This window comes from Gadus macrocephalus, chromosome 1 (genome assembly GCF_031168955.1).
Source record: "Gadus macrocephalus chromosome 1, ASM3116895v1".
In the NCBI taxonomy this organism is placed as follows: domain Eukaryota; kingdom Metazoa; phylum Chordata; class Actinopteri; order Gadiformes; family Gadidae; genus Gadus; species Gadus macrocephalus.
Genome location: NC_082382.1, coordinates 15938618 through 15956230, shown reverse-complemented (window position 1 = coordinate 15956230; position 17613 = coordinate 15938618). Strand labels below are relative to the sequence as shown.

The following is a 17613-nucleotide window of genomic DNA, read 5'->3' as shown; positions in this document are numbered from 1 at the left end:
AGTTCAGACATCATTGCATCATTGCAGAGGATCATTGCATGTCTCGGAGAGCCCCCCAGGCTCGGGGACAGAGGGAAAACAGATAAGGAATGCCCCCGGGGGGATGAGAGGCTGGGTGGCCGCCGGCGGGCCGAGCCCTCAACAGAAACAGCAGCAGCAGCAGCAGCAAACCATCAGGGTCTGTGTCATATCCTACATCACGTCAGCCGCCCATTCCGTCTCACCACGGGCAGAGCATACACGCAGCATTGGCCATGGATGAAAGTGGTAGAAAATGGGAGTCATTGTAAACCATTTTCTGGAGCCCCGGAGCCCACCCCCCCCCAGCAACCAAACCACCAGTACAACCCCCTCCATCTCCGACCTCTTCTTCCACAGTTCTCTTGAAGACAAATGGGTCTAGGGTAATGACAGAGTGCCTGGTCCACAAATCAGCAGCGGCCAGCCTGCTCGTCCGCTGCTTCCTCCTCCTCTTGCTGCGGCTCCGGCGCGCCCCCCCACCCCCTCCTCCCACCCCCCCCCCCCCCCTCGCCCCTCCTCAACCTCAGCCCTTCCATTAGTCATGTGCACGCGGGCAACAGCAGCCAGCAGTCGTAATTAGACAAGGACAAATCGCCAGCCACGGACACGGACGGGTCCGGCCACTAAATAAGGCCCCGTTTCCATACCGACCAAGTGGGCGGCGAGCTGGACCAAAGAGATTGGGGTATAGGAGACTGGAGCTGGGGGGGGGCGGGTACTTTTCAGCCGGTGCTACACTGTGGTCTCGGCCCTGCCTGGCCACTCATTCGTTTCCTTACAGGTCTGTGGCTCAGAGCCTCCTTGCCTACCGTACATCCCCACTCTTGCCTATGCATCCTCATCGTCACAAACACTTAATCGGCTCCAAGATGGAGCCCAGTGGTGTTGATGTGAGTGCCAGTGTAGGCAGTACACCTGACTCTGGGGTCAAAGTGAGAGCATGATGGAGCAAGATGTCAGTAAAATGTATACCGCAATTTATCATATGTATAATTTAATTATTCCACTCTGAAATTATCATTTTGAAAAGAAAATATAATTTTGTTGACCATAATGGGTTAACATAATTTATGTGAACCATATGTATTGCCTTCCACATGGATTATAATGCTAATAATGTAGTGAAGGAACATAAACAGCACGTTGTGCAGTTTATCCCTTTACACGGGTCGTTTTGTAAAAAAAGCAACAGCTTTGAGGTTTATTCAAAATAATTGCTCCTTACAATACCATTACATAAAAGGAAATTGTACTGAATGTCAGTATTATAGATACCCTATAGATAACATGAGTAAACCCTATTTGATTTGCTTTACCACTTAATCGCATTTCAATTTAAGAGGTTGCAGTTTAACCAACTCTTAAATGATAGCGTCTGCATTACAGAGTAACATTTGTTAAAAAACATTGCAAATACTTGAAAGTTCAATTAGTGTTGTTTAAAGTGGTCAAATTGTTCATAATTATTTTTTTATTGCAAATTATTTGTCCAGACGATTTCTTGAAAAACCTGAAGCCTCTGCTGCTATCCATCTTTTATGCTCGTTATAAACTAACTTTGTTCGTTTCAACATGGCTCAGGATCCAATACCATTAGTAGGTGCAAGCAAAAAACCTTCCAGGAATCAATGTTTATATGGGTTCAAGAGAAACGTATAGGTTAAAAATGTAACAGAGCTAGAAACCCCATACTGCAACTCTCCCTCCCACACCAGTCAATGCAGGACCACTACGTCACTTGTTTTTGCGGTTGTCAAACCCAACTCCAAATAAATAAATTAAGCAAGTAAAGCGAAGCAGGAGCTATAAAGAGGTTTCAGGGTACATTAGGCGTAACATTAGATGGGTGGAATTAGCAAAAACGAAAAACCATCAAATCGCATTACACACTGCCAGAGAAACTAGCCGTCAACAAAATATAAATTAGTGCTATATCAAGGTGGAGCGGGCTGAATCTCCAGAGGAGTATCAGTAACAATTGTTTTGGCCAGGTCAGAGCTGCACCCCGCCTGCTCCCTTGGTGGAGCGGGGTCGACCATGAACTGACCGCCACACACACATACATACATGGCATGCTCCAGCAGAGCAAACTTTATTGATCTCCATCCTAATTTTCTAATTAGTTTTTTATTGGATTTCATAATCGTCATCAGGACACATCAAAAGAAACCCGAAACCCCAGCAAGATTTTCTGCCCCCCTCGACATAATTTTTCGAGTTTCATTTTTTTTTTCTCAAATGAAGCCATGTATTCAATTTCAACACCCCAGCTGTGAGAGCAACCCTCTGCTTTTTTTTTTTGCTTCACTTTTCCACCCCAACTCCTTGGACAGCAAACACTGCACAAACACACCATTTTTCCCATGTGCAGTAAGTGATGTTTAGCATCGCACATTTTCTGCATGATCTGCTGCTATTTGTCACACTCCTGCTTTCCCCCCTATTCATTCCTACTTGTGGCGTTCCTTAAACACGCGCAAGGAAGCCAAAAGTGCCGAAGAAAATAGTTAAGGAACATTGTCCCTTGCCGACAGTTATTCTGGCCACTGAATTATCAGTGTCCTCTTAGTGTCCCTTATAGGCTTCCATGGCTCAGGTTAATTCATGGGGACCAAAGGAACTCTAGCCATCCCTCGACCCATCCATTAAAGGGACTGAAGGAAATAGCAGTTTTTACACGAGAAAAAAAACAGCATGATGGAAAATGTATTCAACAATTTTCGGAACTGAAGACGTTTGCCACCTGGCGATATTTCCCAGCACATGTAACATAACACGCCCTCCACTATCCTGTCACACTGTCTCTGGGCCCTGGATGACACCAGTTAGTGGGTATTTTTTTTAACACAGGAAACGTGGTTGTAGTCCCAGTGTACTGTAAAGCTCTGAGATCATCAACGCGCTGAGAGATTCAGAGTCCAACCTGGGGCAATAGTTTCCAGGAAATACAAAGTTTGGCCGTGAAGCGGTCATTACAAATATTTGTGTGTACCATTGAGAGATTGATGACTCATGAGGAATGAAGAATATCAAAGCGGTTAAGAGACGAGGAACATTAATATTCTCTTAAACAGAACGGTACCATTATCACGTCATGATAAACTAAAAACTACACACAACTGTCAAATTAAAAGGAACGGGTGTTCATTGGGTAGTCCGATGGCTCACTATTGCTTTAGTCTCCCTCAAGAAAACCATTCATTCTTCATTTCTAATAATGCAATATATAAATCAGAGACATTGCTTTGGTGCCATTACTATTGCAAAACCTTTTGAAATCTCCTTGGTGAACACGGCTGTAAATTACAAAATATGTTACGTTTTGGCAGGGACAGCAGCTGTAGCAGAAGAGTTAAAGACTAACAAATTTGGTAAAAGTAATTCTCCAAGTCTATACAAGCCAGGTTGGGTTTTGGCCTCGATCCTTGAAGTTCTGCCAATATGCTAGGATATTGTCCTCTACTACTTTTCTCTTTCCCTGCACCCCTCAATCACCACCCTCGGTCAGTATAAGGTGTGTAACGGGGCCACAGGTCAGTGGAAGGGGCTTAAATCCCGGTGAAGATGTTCTTGGCCTTGATCACGGTGCCCATCGATCCCTGGCTGATTCCCACTCAGATACGTCTTATTTTATTAGTGGCTTCGGCCTTCTGCCGCCCAATTTCACTGTGATCAATACCAACATCGGGATAGCCCATATTTTTCTCACTTTTAGTGCCTTAACACTGTTTAACCGTGTCACCTGATAAACGGCACGCCCTTCCCAAACACTGATTTCCTATTGATTTCTCCTTCATTCTACCATTCCTTCCTTCGTCACTCTCCCATTGTTTTTATCTCCGCTTGTCTCCCTCTCTTCTCCTCACTCAATGCCTCGCCCTCCCCTTCCTTCGGTAGGGGAGGGCGCTATGTCGGCCATTTTACTATCCTCTCAACCACAGTCACTCATTCTGTTGATGGTGATGGTGAGCTCAGTCATGCCAGGGCACCTTGAAATCATGTACTTCATCATCGCTCTTAATGAGAATAAGTGAAGTATTATCCAAATGCCACATCTATGGTTCATGAATAATTCGTAACACGGCAATCATTTAAAACAATTGGAAGTCTCTCGTGGAAAGTTCTCGCTATAAGTGAAAAAGAATTGCTCATAGTTTCTTAAAAAAAAAGTTGACATGGCATTAAGGGTTCATAGCGTGCCATGTACTGTTGTGCTAACCTGCAATGTGTGCATGCATACAGGCACCTATACTATGTATCTGTGCACGCAAGCATGGATGTAAGGGTGGCCAAGTATCCACAGAGCACAATATAGTGCACACAATGCAACAGATGCTATGACAACCTGGTAGGAGACAGCTCCATCCATCATCACTTGTAGCCCTGATGATCAAAGCAGGGGCTGGACAGGAGAGCAGCATGCACTGGGAGTTCCAGCAGGCAGCATAGAGTATCTGTGTAAGACACCCTGCAAATGTAAGATCTAATTCAAAATTAGATTATAAAGTTACGAATGGATGACATTCCTGAAAAATAGACATTCCTATTGTTTTTTAAATGATGTAAGATATAGACCTAAATATAGGTAAGAGTTATTGCTGATAGTCAACTAATCATCCATATCAACTAAAGCAAATATTATAAATTGACTGAGATTATCTGTCCCTATTACAGTTAGAACTGTAAAATGAGGCCCCACAACATCATGTTATATATTATTATATTGTTTAAGCGGCAGGGCCTGGCTAAGTCAAATGCTATCCTTTTTTAATACTGAAACATTTTTAACATAGTATGAAAACACATGGTTTACGGATGGAAGAAAAACAAGTCCAGGTCTCTACAAACAGTCATATAAACAGCATCTGTAAGAAGATCCACTAACACAAGGTGACATATTTTATTCGTCCTCCACCCCTGCACTGTAACAGTGGGTTACGTGATGAACTGACATTTACAGGCAAGTTACACTGAGAGGGAGGAAGCCCGCTGAGGAACTGACCATGAAGGCACGATACGAGAGTGGGTGAGAGCAGAGACTTCCGATTAACACAAACGGAGAGGGTGCAGGGAGCTCCCCGAGAGAAGCAACCAGCATTTTGAACAGCGTGATTTCTTTTTTTTAAATACTGAGCACATCTGCACCAGGTCTGTATCAACGGCCGCGACCAGAGAGGAGCTAGAGCACCAGCTAGTGTCGGCGGAGCTTCACCGCCTGTGAGCGCGCCTCACACCCAACACATAAATCACGAGCAGGGGAGTGTAAAATTCAATCGGCTCCTTCCATCCATTTCACGTGAAGCAGACTGAAGGCTGGCCTTGTAGTGCCTGAAAAAGAAGGGAAGGGAAGAAAGTGGAGGGGCTGGGGGGGGGGGGGGGGGGGGGGGTTGTGTGCAGGGAAGAGGCGCTCCCTACACTTCATCAGGACCCCTACTTCATAACAAATGGAGTGTCTCTACGGCGGAGGAGTGCCATCAGAAACGCGCGTTCTCTCTATCCATTTAATTCCGGCGCTGGAGGAAGGGTCAGGGAGGGGAGCAGTGGGCGCGGGGTTCTGTTCGCCGCCTGGCGCTTTCCCAGTCACACAGTAAACTACCTTTTAGGAATTGTTTCTCAATAAGAAATGATCAGTCCATTTATCTGCACCAGGCGGGCCTGTCTCCTCACCCGGACCTCCAATATCTTTCGTTTGACCTGATCAGGGCTATAAACTAGGCCGAGACACTTTCAATTTGTCACCCGGGGAGGCCTCGGCAATTCCAGGCTACTGATTGCATCCTACCTAGCAAATGTAAAAATCACTCCCCTGCTTGAATCTTCTTTGTTTTGGGGGCCGGGGAGGGGGGAATATTTTCAGCCAAGCTGTATCCTGTTTTCATGGAATGATATTATTTCACGTCCAGTCGTGTCATGAATGCGATGACGCTTTTTGTTTTTTAGAGCTGCTGTTCAGATATATGATATTGATTTGGATTTATGAGGTTGTTTGGTATCGTGGATATCACATACAATTGCATACAGGTTTTATACCTTTTTTTCCTGCCTGGTCTGAAAATTTGCTTTTTAGGAATCAAATTTGGTAACCTCATTAAACAGTTTGGGCTGACTGAAATTAACTATGAATGGCTGTTCCTTCTTGATCGTCATTATCCACATTAGTAATGATCGTGCCATAACCAAAATGTAGAATATAGTCAGGTCTATATGAAACATTCTGTGCTATTTGCCTGCGTGCTAAGTTACTTATTTCGAACTTGCAACAGTCTTGCGCTAATACATTTGGTTAATATGTGGTCAAAGAAGGTGGCCAGATATTTGATATTTTTTGGAACAAAATGTCCCAACAGAACATTTTGACCTTCCCCAGTTCTTATCCAACATTACACTTGGGCTCACAGTGCTATACCAGTGTTTTAAAGAACCAGCCTAGACCATTTAAAACTGTTAGCCTGAACACGTCACGCTTGAATAGTCACCAAGGAGAGAAATATTAACCTGTTTGTTTTCTTTCAAAACACGTATAAACTTTGAACAGGGGTAATTACAATTCACACCTGACTTCCTTTCCCATTAAACCACCAGAAACAGTTAAACATTCCTTAAATTAGATGGAACATGTCAATGATTTTTTTGAAGCACTGAAACACCAAGGGAAACAGTCAACCCCATACACACAACCTGTTCAAATTGCTGCCTTGTTCAAACCACATGCCCACTATTAATCACTGATACATCCGGCTGTCATGCCTGGTATCATGGCCATCGTTGCACAGCCATAATGGCCAACTGAGTGGAACACAAAAACACATGCAGATATTTCATCTATATTGTCTTATACTTCCATATAGGCGATAGTGATATTTGGACTCACTCAGGTCAAATCTCCTCTCGTGTTCTGAATCGTCGACTGCTGGGCTTCAACCTGCTATGCTTCCAATGGATCCTGTAATAGCAGCAATAATACAATATCAATGGCGAGCACTGAAGGAATTAAGCTTTGGTGTGTAGTACATCTGCATGATTTATTGATTATTTATTTGCAATGTGCATTTCTAAATAAGTGAAATTACATTACAAAGAGTTGGAATGTGTGCTAAATTGAGAATGTAGGCCCTGCTGTACCTGCTTTTCAATTCCTAACAGGCATTTTTAGGAAGCTCTTTAATGCATTACTGAGGCAATAGCACAACTAAATGGTTATGGTGTGGGACTGTGAACTGCATTAACACAAATTCACACATTTTCCACTGGACATTAGATTGAATCCAGTAGCATATTTCGATTTTACTTATTTATTTGTCCCAATAGGAACATAAATTATCATCGGCTTTGTTGGTTTAAATTCACATTGTGCACCACCTGAATCAACAGGCGGTTTAAACTAACGATACAGCTCACATCATGTGAAACAGTTTGTGTTGGTTTTACACAGCAGCCATGTGTCCATAGTTGAGAAAGTTGTTTTTGTTTTGTTGGTTTGAGTTTGAAAATACCTTAGAGTTGCAATTTACAATTTAAAATATTGCTGCTGGGCCTGGGCCCCACAAAATGAACATCATAACGAGTAGATAATCGTACTTCCGGATTCATTATCCCGGATCCACGTGGTGTTAGGACCTATATCTGAAGGTATTTTCGGTATGGCTTATTTTCGGCAGAGTGGATGACCCCTCAGAAACTCCTTGCAAACGTTGATTAATTTAATCAAATTAATTTAAAAAGTAAATTTAGCTGAATAATGCTTTAACCACATTTGACATAAAACTGGTAATCAAGCAGCATGCCTGGTCATCCGGAGCCCGTTCTGACTCCAGCTCATTGGAGATATAGCCTACTATACAAATATGACGACTACATCAACATTATTTTCATGTCTAAACCTAAGTAAACACCGAAATACATCCCTAATAGAAAGGGGCTCAGTGGACTCGAATACAAAATTATAATTCTGATTTAGACTAGATTATTGAAACCTTTACGTCCTCCTCGTCGGGAACGCTCCTTCCCTTTCTTGCAAAGTCCAACATTGACACCCCCTGGATAAGTAAGGCACTGCATGCAAACAACAGTCACAGCATCCACAGGCATACCAAAGACATGGGAACACCTCAGAGCATGGACATACGACTTTATTTGATGGTGTATTCAAGAGATGATAGGGAACAGAGCGCTTTGTCAAAGTTAAACAACTACATGGTTTTAAATGTTATAGTTTGGCTGCATACAGATTCTGGGTACCAGCACAAAGGTTAATGAATCATTGTATACGACTGCTATATTTGTGATTAATCTATACACTGATTTCCAATATATTACTATATATCACATGCAGTAATTCCTCAGATTTCTACTTATCTAATCAGTTCAAATATTTCTTTAAATTATTGTGTTGTCCTTAAATGGTTAACGGTCTCACTTGATCTAGTTATTTCAAGAATACGTCATCTAAAAAAATCATGCAGGCATGAGTTCATAACGTTGTGGAGTTTACTTGACAATTTCACTTTTATGAACCAAATGTAACAATACAAGAACTATTTCCTTGCTCAACTGATTGCATGATTTTCTTAACCCAACATTTTAACTGAAAATATTTAAATAAAAAAAAACAAGGATAAAAGAGAAAAAAACATGAGGTAGGCATTCTTTAAAAAAAGAAAAAAGGATAGAATAACTAAAGATGAGGTTGATGCCTCCTGGGCACCTCCCGTTGGAGGTGTATCACCCACTGCCAACTGGGAGTAGACCCCCGTGGTAACCCAAGGATGCCCTCAAGGGATTCCATCTCCTAGCCTGCCTGGGAACACCTAGGGGTCTCCCAGGAGGAGCTAAACTAGAGGAAGTTGCCGGGGGAAACGGGCACCTGGACTGCGGCTGTACCCGCCCTAATGCCACTGTAACTAAAAGGGGAGAACCGGTTTTCAAAAAGATGGATGCATGAACGGATAGCAAGAAATGTTTTAATCAAAAACGTTGTCATCAATCCTGACAACACGAATGGAAATGCAAAAATGTATTTGAAGTAAAAATAAACAATACAGCAAGAGGGGACAAAAACATAAATGCTACTTCCTTTCTGATGCTGTTCAATGAATGTATAAGTGGATGCAAGCACAGGAACAAATGGCACTTCATTTTGGTTTTTGAATTCACAGTTTTGTAATTCAAACGCTCAAGTTTTACCTTCACATTCCATTTGAGAATAGAAAGTGAAATATGGTTGATAAAAAATTGGCACAGTGTGGTATCAAGGCTACTTTGATTGAGATAGCCAGTTGTACACTGACAACAGTTTGAAAACAGTAGTCCGAAGGAAAACAACTCATTCACATTTGTCATTCAATCAGGGGTCATCACATGAATTTTAAAACATTTCCAGCCACAGCAAGAAACATTAATGTGTTATTAAGGGACAATCAAATTAAAGATGATAAGCTTCCAAAATTTTAAAATGAAAATTTGCTCTGCATCGCAAACGAAAACCAAACAGAAACAAACAACAGAAAGAGGCACCCAGTCTATGCGGCAAGATAATAAAAAAATAACTCCCTCAAAAGTAGAAAATCCAAACAATCTGATGTCCTTAATTTTTGTGCTGCACTGCAACAGGAAAATATACAGCTTTATGAAACAAAGACGCCAAGCTCTTGGGAATAGGTCAGTCTCTTGCAGAGCTGTCATTGAAAACACTTATTACTATCTACAGGTATGTTTGGTCGCCACTATCTGACCACATCTGAAAGGACACAAGTAAGGCACATCCTGAACTCCTGCCACATCCAACAACTGACCAAATCACAATCAGACACTCCGCTGGCTTCTAGACAAAATAACAAAAATAACTAAAACCGCTTACAAACGTAAGCAAATCACCAGTGTCCAATCTAGCATGGCCAAATAGGGCCTCCTTTGTGGAGGGGCATGACTGTGCAGATGAACAAGAAGTTACGTTACATGTATATATAAACAGGAAGATGGGTGGGGGCACAGTGGTGCTTTAACTGTGGGGATAACTGTGGTCTTCATGGCTGATCTGGGTAGGTCTCAGAGAACACGGGATCTCTTACTGGCTAGTGACCCATGCTAAAGGAACACAGAGAATAATGTATGTGGTTAGAATCAATGCATGACACAGTGGGGAGTCCACCATTAAATACGAACAATATGACTGGATTATATCTGCAAAATGGGTTGGCATACTTAATTTCTTTGTTTTTATAACTGTATTTGTCCCATAGGATCTATTTAGGAACAAGCTCCACTATATTTAGTAACATATTTATTTCTAACACATATCATGCAGTGTTTCCCACAGACCAGGTAGCAATGTGTGGCCGGGGGGGGGTGGGACGTAGGACGTGGACTGCTGGGGAGGGGGGTATAATATATAGAAACTATAACCGCATTTCACATTAATCGCAATTATTACACGGGTCTTCTCAATGCCATGGAACGCTCCGTTCACTTGCATGGGCCCATCACAACTTCCGGCGGTGAATTATATTTGATAATTCACCGTTGCTAAGTATAATCATGAGTGTAATTGACCGCTGTCAAGGAAAACAAAGGATTTTTTGCCTCTAATGACGTCTTTGGTATCAATCCGCAAGTACCGGTAACTTGTCAACCCCAGCGTCTTCGCTTGCTAAGCGACGTCAACGTATTTGGTGGACTATTTCTCTGCTGATCTACACTAAGAATGCTGGTAACAAATAAATTGTAAAAAGACACACCATGTGAAGTTATTTTTTCGTTTTTTGCAATTTGCAATTATTTTCGATAATGACCGGCGTTCTATACATTATCCCTTACATATCCCGCTGCTTCGGGTTTACCTTTGTAGGCACGTTGAGAGGAGGAGTGGGCGAATCCGCTGTCAGTGCGTGTATGATACGCGGGTTTATCCAATAAGTGGTACCCGGCCCCGCGCACCAATGGCATGCATGCGCACTTGTCTCTGTGTACGTGTGTGAACGAGAATGACAGGGAGAAAGAGTGCTATACGGAGATTAATGAACGGAACGATATTTATATTAAAAAATCGCTTAAAAAAAAAAAAAAAAGATTCAATTTGTGGCGCTCGGTGTTGATTCTGTGGCGCTGCGCCACACATTGGTCTATGCATGGGAAACACTGTCATGACTATTTGTGTGTTTTCCTTACCTGGGCTTGCTTGTAAAAGTGTGGGGCCAACTCAACCAACCAGGTGGACTCCACAGCAGTTACGTCACGCATGTAGTACTTTGCCGTCTGCACCACTTCATTATAGACCACCCTAAGAGCAACATGTCGAGGAACATAAGATGAAAGTTAAGTGACACAAATCCACCAATTCCACGGAGTTCAAATGTTAAACAGGTTCAAACTAATTCCCTGTATGTGTAAGTGTCTCTGTTCAATATCCTAAGAGAAGGATATTTTTCCTCACATGCTCGAGATTAGCATGCTATTTTGGATCACAGATTCTCGAGATTCTCGAGAGTGGACACCATTATATCCAGAGATTGTAGAATGATTCTAGGGTTTAGCAACATTTCACAAATTGGTTCAGAATTAAATTTGATGGCCTCATCCGGTATTGATCTAACTGAGCTAGGATGGAAGTGTAAGGAGCAGGTTGTTGATTGTTTGAAAAGATACAAAACATTATCTTTTCAAAAAGGGAACTTCAGGGTGTATTGACGCCGGTATCAATAGGATCACATAAAGAATGGTTGCGAAAACAATCAACAGCTTGACATCCATTATAGCCTATCTGAAAGCTAAAAGAGGAGGCAAACAAACAAATCACTGAATCCAATTCACAAATAATGGTGTCTACATTCTGGAGTCATACTAGACAACCTTTGGACAGGCCCATGTGTCCAAAATAGCAACCCTATCAGTTAGAGCCATGGAATGGATATGACGAGGCTGACGTTTGCATGCTGTGCCTTTAAGGTGTACTGTGTGTTCTTACCATTTGGGAGGTTTTTCACCGTACAACACAGAACTTGGGTGGATGTGAAGCTCACGGTCATCCCTTAATGTCCTGCAGAGAGTGGAGAGCAATGAGGGTAAATATAGATTCCTGTCAAACGATTATAAGAGTTGGAACACTAACACACGACTAAGAAAGACTCACCTGTAGGAACCTGAATGGTGAATCCGGGCTGCGTTGGCAAAGAACCCAGCAACGATGCACCTAAGGATCACGTCTGGGTCGCCTGTGCGACAAAACAAAAAAATACCATGAGTTACACCACCCATCACTCCGTGCACCGATCAAATCACACACAAGTTCTCCCTCACACATTCAAACAGACATGAAGACACACACGACATACCTTCGCTGGAAGTCCGCGGTACCTTGAACTTGTTCATGAGCCGTCTGAGCTGCTCCCTCACAGTGATGGCGCGCAGGAGGCCCTTGTAATTGAGGAAGTGCTCCTGGCACCATTGGGAGCTCTTCTGGTGCTGCAGAAGGAAGCATGGGGGGTAGGTAGGTAGGTAGGAATACTTGTAAGCTTTAAAAAACATTTATTATTTTGTCATCAACGGAGAGGAGCTCGTTGGAGCAGGCTAAGGCCCAATCCCATTTCTACCCCTTACCCCTTCCCCTTACCCCTCCCCCTTGTTTTGAAGGGGTAAGGGGAAGGGCTAAGGGGCAGGCATAAGGGGTAGAAATGGGATGAGGTAGAAATGGGTAGAAAGGGCATTTCTACCCCTTACCCCTTCAAAACAAGGGGGAGGGGTAAGGGGAAGGGGTAAGGGGTACAAATGGGATTGGGCCTTAAGTGTACGTACCTTGATAAAAGCTTCGTACACGTTCAGCATGGTGAGGTGGTCTCCTTCGGCCACTGCAAACTTCCGGTGCTCACGTGCCTGAAAAATGAGATGTGCGTGTCAGGTGTGTGTGTGTAGCAATATATAACAATTATTTATGCAAGCAATGATTCACTTACAGCCACTTTCTTCTGATTGGATGGCACCACGAAAATATTTTGAATCTGCATCATGGCCGCGATGGTTACAATCTCTTTGGAGCAGCCGTAATTCCCTGCCTCCAAAAGCATCTTGGCAAACATGGGGCTCAATGGGAACTCTGCCATCCGTACCCCCATAGGGTCAGTCAGACGTCCATACTGGTCCAGACCTGAGCACAAGATCACAGATGCACACCAGGTTTAAGGCCATATAATGGAAAGGAGTTTCAAGGTTGAATATGTTAAGGTAGATGGAGGAGTTAACGCATGCACGCTGCTATTAAAGGATAAGGACAGAGGGAAAAGGGAATTCCCTGGGTGGGATGGGAACCTCATGCTTGAACAGAAGGGCTTAAAACCTTATCTCAACAGTCCCTGCACCATTGCGCTGCCCTATTTGTCTCTCACCTCCGAGAGCGTAGAGCAGTTCAAGCGCTTGGATCATGGACTGAGCTGGAGGAGGCTGCATGAGGAGAATAAAGTAGAGCAAGTAAACAAAGTATGTTGATGCGTTTCGTTTCACCATGGAAGTCATAATAATGGGGTCTCAATATGCTGAATTTATTTTCCTAAGAAAGCAATCACAATGAAATTAGCTTTCACAAGGCACATTCCAGCCTCGCTTGGGATGCAAAGCGGGTTCCCTTACAGAGAGGAAGCTGAAGCGCAGCACGTTGTCGATACCGAGGGCTTTGAGCTGCAGTATGACGGGGGCCAGATTAGTGCGCTGCATCTCTGGCACAGTAGAGGCTGGCAGCTTCTCATAGTCCTCCTCTGTTAAAAAGGCATATAGAGGTGGACAGAATTTGATGAGACAGCACAGGGGTAGACACAATGTGACAAGACAGAGCACACACACAAACAAACGTGTAAGGCATGCTTATTCACTGCATACCTGTGTATAGTCGGAAGCATTTCCCAGAGCGGTTGCGGCCAGCCCTTCCAGCCCTCTGGCTGGCCGAGGCCTTGGATATGGGACTGACCACCAGGGACTCGATGGCAGTGGAAGGGTTGTAGGCTCTCAACTTCACGAATGCACAGTCAATTACAAACACAATGCCGTTGATAGTGATGGAGGTCTCCGCTATGTTGGTGGCAACGATCACCTGAGGGTACAAATAGTCGAGGTTCAGATTGGCTGGATTGGTTTGGAGGTTACAATGCTATACACAAATTGTGCGGTGAGAACAAAACAAGCTGTGAACAAACATACAGCATTTTGCAAACAACTATAGCAAATCTGAATGAACAATAGGTGCGGAAAAAAAAAATCCATGGAACTAGTACACCAAAGGAAGCGTTCACCTTGCGGACAGTGGGTGGTGCCCTCTCAAAGACCTTCATCTGCTCAGCGTATGGCAGTCCAGCGTACATGGGCATCACCCGCAGATATTTCTTCATGCCGTAACGTGACAGAGAGCGAGCCTGTTCCTGGAGCAGAGAAACCACCTTCTCCACCTCTTCCTATAAAAAAATTAAAAAAAAAAGAAAACACACAAGAATATTTAAATGGTTATGAAAGATAAAAAAAATACCTTATCCAGAGGAGAGAGATCATGGCTACTAACCTGCCCAGTGAGAAAAGCAAGAACATCTCCATCGTCTTCTGTTTCATGGATCTTCATCACAGTTTCCACCGTGGCCTTCACATAGTCTGGTACAGGACTGAAGAACCAAACAAAGACAGCAGACAAAGGGGTTTAGCGACAATACTGCAGTTACCTACAAAAAGGCTGTTATTCAGGTTGGCAGTTCCTTGAATACCTGATGGTGTAGAACATGTCCACAGGGAACGTGCGACCTTCTACTGTGAGTATACCACACGTGTCCTTGTTAGGATCTGCAGTCTCGTTCAGGTTGAAGAACTCTTGGAATTTCTTCAGAGGAAAGATGAAGCCAATAAAAGATTTGAGCATACGCGAGACAAAGAGAAAAAAACACCCCCTTAGCTATTCTGTCAAAACTCCACTAAACAAATGCGGCAACTCGATACAAGTGATAATAATGGGAATGACGTTTATGTCCAGATGAACAATACGTTGTGCTACATCCACTTTATTTGACGCAAACCGTGCCAGATAATATCTTGCCTGGAGATATCTACCGATCTCTTGTGAAGGCATTGCTTTGAGCTCCGTCTGGAGGGCGTAACAGTGCAGCTGTTTGGAGGGAACATAATCACCTTGGCATCCAGTGTGGCAGAGGCGACGATCAGTCTCAGGTCTCGCCGCTTCTTCTGAATCTATTCCAGGGAGGAGAGGATAGGCAGCCAGGGACATTGAATGACAGGATGGGGTGATGCGAGTGTTGTTGACTGAACACGACGATAATTTATTTGTGCGGCAGTATACAGTATGAATGTCCAAATATCAATGTTACCTTCTTCAGTAATCCAATGGCGATGTCCGTGTACAGGGTTCTCTCGTGGGCCTCGTCCAACATCAACACGCTGGGAAAAATTAACACAGTAGACTGTATAGGTCAAAAATGGCTTTTCTCCTTCAGTGCAATGCTCCTGTTTAATAATATATTAGGCTACCTGTATTTTTTCAGAAGAGGATCAGCCATCATCTCACGCACCAGCATGCCATCTGTTAGAAACTAAGGAAGACGGGCACGAATAAGCAAATACTCTGATGAACAGATATCACATATGTCAGAAGATGAATGACATTCAGAAGGAGTAATACCTTGATTCTGGTAGCTTGGGGATCAGAGCAGTCATCAAATCGGATGGTGTATCCCACCTCGTGTCCCAGGAGGGCCCCCCTCTCTTCTGCAACACGATTAGCCACCTACCAGAAGATGGACAGACACATCTTAGTCAAGTCCGTTTACGTTATTTTCAACCTGCATCTCAATGAACATTAGCAGGTGATTGGTGAGTTTGACAGGGCGGCAGTAGCTCAGGAGGTAGAGTGGGTTGGCTGGTAACCAGCGAACGATCCCCAGATCCTCCTAGCTGAGTGTCAAGATGTCCCTGAGCAAGGCACCTAACCCTAAATGCTCCCGACGAGCTGGCTGTCTCCATGCACGACTGGCACTGCCATCGGTGTGTGAATGTTTGCATGAATGGGTGAATGTTAGGCACATATGACGTTCATGTATCTTCGAGTTTAAAACCTTACAGAAATGGCTGCGACGCGGCGGGGCTGTGTCACTCCGATGACTCTTCCCTCCGCTGCCCAGCCAGCCTCCAGGAGGTACTGAGGAGAGGAACATCAAAAGGGCAGGGAACACAATGAGAACAAGAGCGACGCAGGAAAGAGATAGACTCAATGAATGAGTACAGCAGGCCAGGCATGAAACAGAAAAGTTTGGGCTCATTTGTTCTGAACTCAAAAGAGAACACAAAGCATATCCTGAAGGTTGTGTTGATACACAATGGGGAATAAGCCGGTTGAAGGACACGATTCAACTGCTGCATTGGAGAGCACTGCGGCTTTTTTTGTTTGGTGCATATTCTACGTAGGAACATCTGAATCTTGTTGAATCCGGATGCATTCAAATGGTTCAGGGTTCAAGGACCACAACTGAATCTAGAGCTGTACAAACCTGAGGAATTTGTGTGGTTTTTCCACATCCTGTCTCACCGACGATGATTACTGTCTGGTAGCTCTCCACCAAGTACAATACGTTGTTTCTGTGCTGGAAACATATTTTAGGGAATATATGAATAGAATATATTGTGTAGAAGGTACAACATACAGTCACACAAATGAGTTAACTACTAGGTATTTTATCCATTTAATACTATTGGATAGTTGTGGGCAACCTTAAAGACAGGGAGTTTCTGTCGTTGCTTTTCTATGGAGAGAGCAGTATGCGGGTTGAATATGACTGGGGAACCGGTGGTCTCAGACGTGAGCTCCCGCTCCTCTGTGATCCCTGGTGCCTCTGATCCTGGTGGAGCAGAATGGGATAGTATATGGTTGATTGAGCATCATTGTCTTTTTTCGATTACAGCTACTGCAACAAAACAGGGAACTGAAACAGTTTAAGCATTTATAATTGCGTACATGGATACATTTCACATTAACTATTAAATAAATACGTGCTGTGTTGCTCGTTTATAAGTACAGCATGCCATTTGCGATCAGCATGATGGTATGGTACACAAAAAAAAAATCAGCCAACAGAAACAGCACCACTGCCATTTCATTGTAAACCTTCATACTTTGAGACCTCTTCTTATGACACAGTGCAGTCCTGCATTGCTACTCTGTCGAGGCAGCGGAACCCATTGATGAACTAGCTGCAGTCTGCATATCACGCAGCAACCACCGAAAGGTGCGTCATAGGGACTGACGACAGTCCAATAAGTCACAGAAAATGATTAACTGCTAGATAGAGAAACAGAAACAATGTATTTATGCACAAAATGCGTGTTTTGCCTTACTTACCCGGCTTCCAAAATTTCATCGTGGAGAGGGGAGTCGCCATTTTGGCTCTACGTCACATATTTCTCAATCGGTCGGTGACGTCACATGTCGGGATTTCGAATTTTTGAATGTCACCCAAAGACTAGGTAATAATAATAATACATTTAATTTAGAGGCGCCTTTCAAAACACCCAAGGTCACCTTACAGAGCATATAGTCATCATACATTTTTTTAAAAAACAAGA

At 43.5% G+C, this 17613-nt stretch overlaps 1 protein-coding gene and 1 long non-coding RNA gene across 3 annotated transcripts in view; both read right to left on the bottom strand.

Annotated features, from left to right (window-relative positions):
* The window catches only part of LOC132455560 (uncharacterized), a 35995-nt gene extending 28135 nt beyond the window's left edge, over positions 1 to 7860 (bottom strand). Inside the window, exons 1-2 of one of the 2 annotated variants that reach the window (XR_009525293.1) lie at positions 7515 to 7860; positions 6893 to 6964 (exon numbers count right to left, since the gene is read on the bottom strand). This is a non-coding gene — a long non-coding RNA (uncharacterized LOC132455560). The remainder of the gene's footprint in view (positions 1 to 6892; positions 6965 to 7514) is intronic. The other variant, XR_009525292.1, reaches the window with a different exon arrangement.
* A 1101-nt stretch (positions 7861 to 8961) lies between these two features.
* Positions 8962 to 17488, bottom strand: dhx35 (DEAH-box helicase 35). The gene is made up of 21 exons (XM_060049398.1): positions 17390 to 17488; positions 16762 to 16889; positions 16542 to 16634; positions 16115 to 16192; positions 15677 to 15781; positions 15526 to 15587; positions 15366 to 15435; positions 15169 to 15228; positions 14751 to 14863; positions 14555 to 14651; positions 14292 to 14450; positions 13882 to 14092; positions 13636 to 13760; positions 13395 to 13449; positions 12966 to 13156; positions 12808 to 12885; positions 12348 to 12477; positions 12146 to 12227; positions 11981 to 12052; positions 11185 to 11296; positions 8962 to 10104 (listed from the first exon to the last, which is right to left on the bottom strand). The coding sequence occupies exons 1-21, from the start codon at positions 17427 to 17429 to the stop codon at positions 10066 to 10068; spliced, it is 2100 nt and encodes a 699-aa protein (XP_059905381.1). The 5' UTR covers positions 17430 to 17488; the 3' UTR covers positions 8962 to 10065.
* Between the last annotated feature and the right edge of the window lie 125 nt (positions 17489 to 17613).

What these genes read in the sequence shown, in the direction of transcription:
- dhx35 (XM_060049398.1), bottom strand. Translation starts at nt 17,429, where the DNA reads ATGGCGACTCCCCTCTCCACGATGAAATTTTGGAAGCCGG. An exon ending in AAACCACACAAATTCCTCAG is followed by an intron (nt 16,193 to 16,541) that starts GTTTGTACAGCT and finishes TCCTCTCCTCAG; the next exon opens with TACCTCCTGGAGGCTGGCTG. An exon ending in ACCGCGGACTTCCAGCGAAG is followed by an intron (nt 12,228 to 12,347) that starts GTATGTCGTGTG and finishes TTTGTCGCACAG; the next exon opens with GCGACCCAGACGTGATCCTT.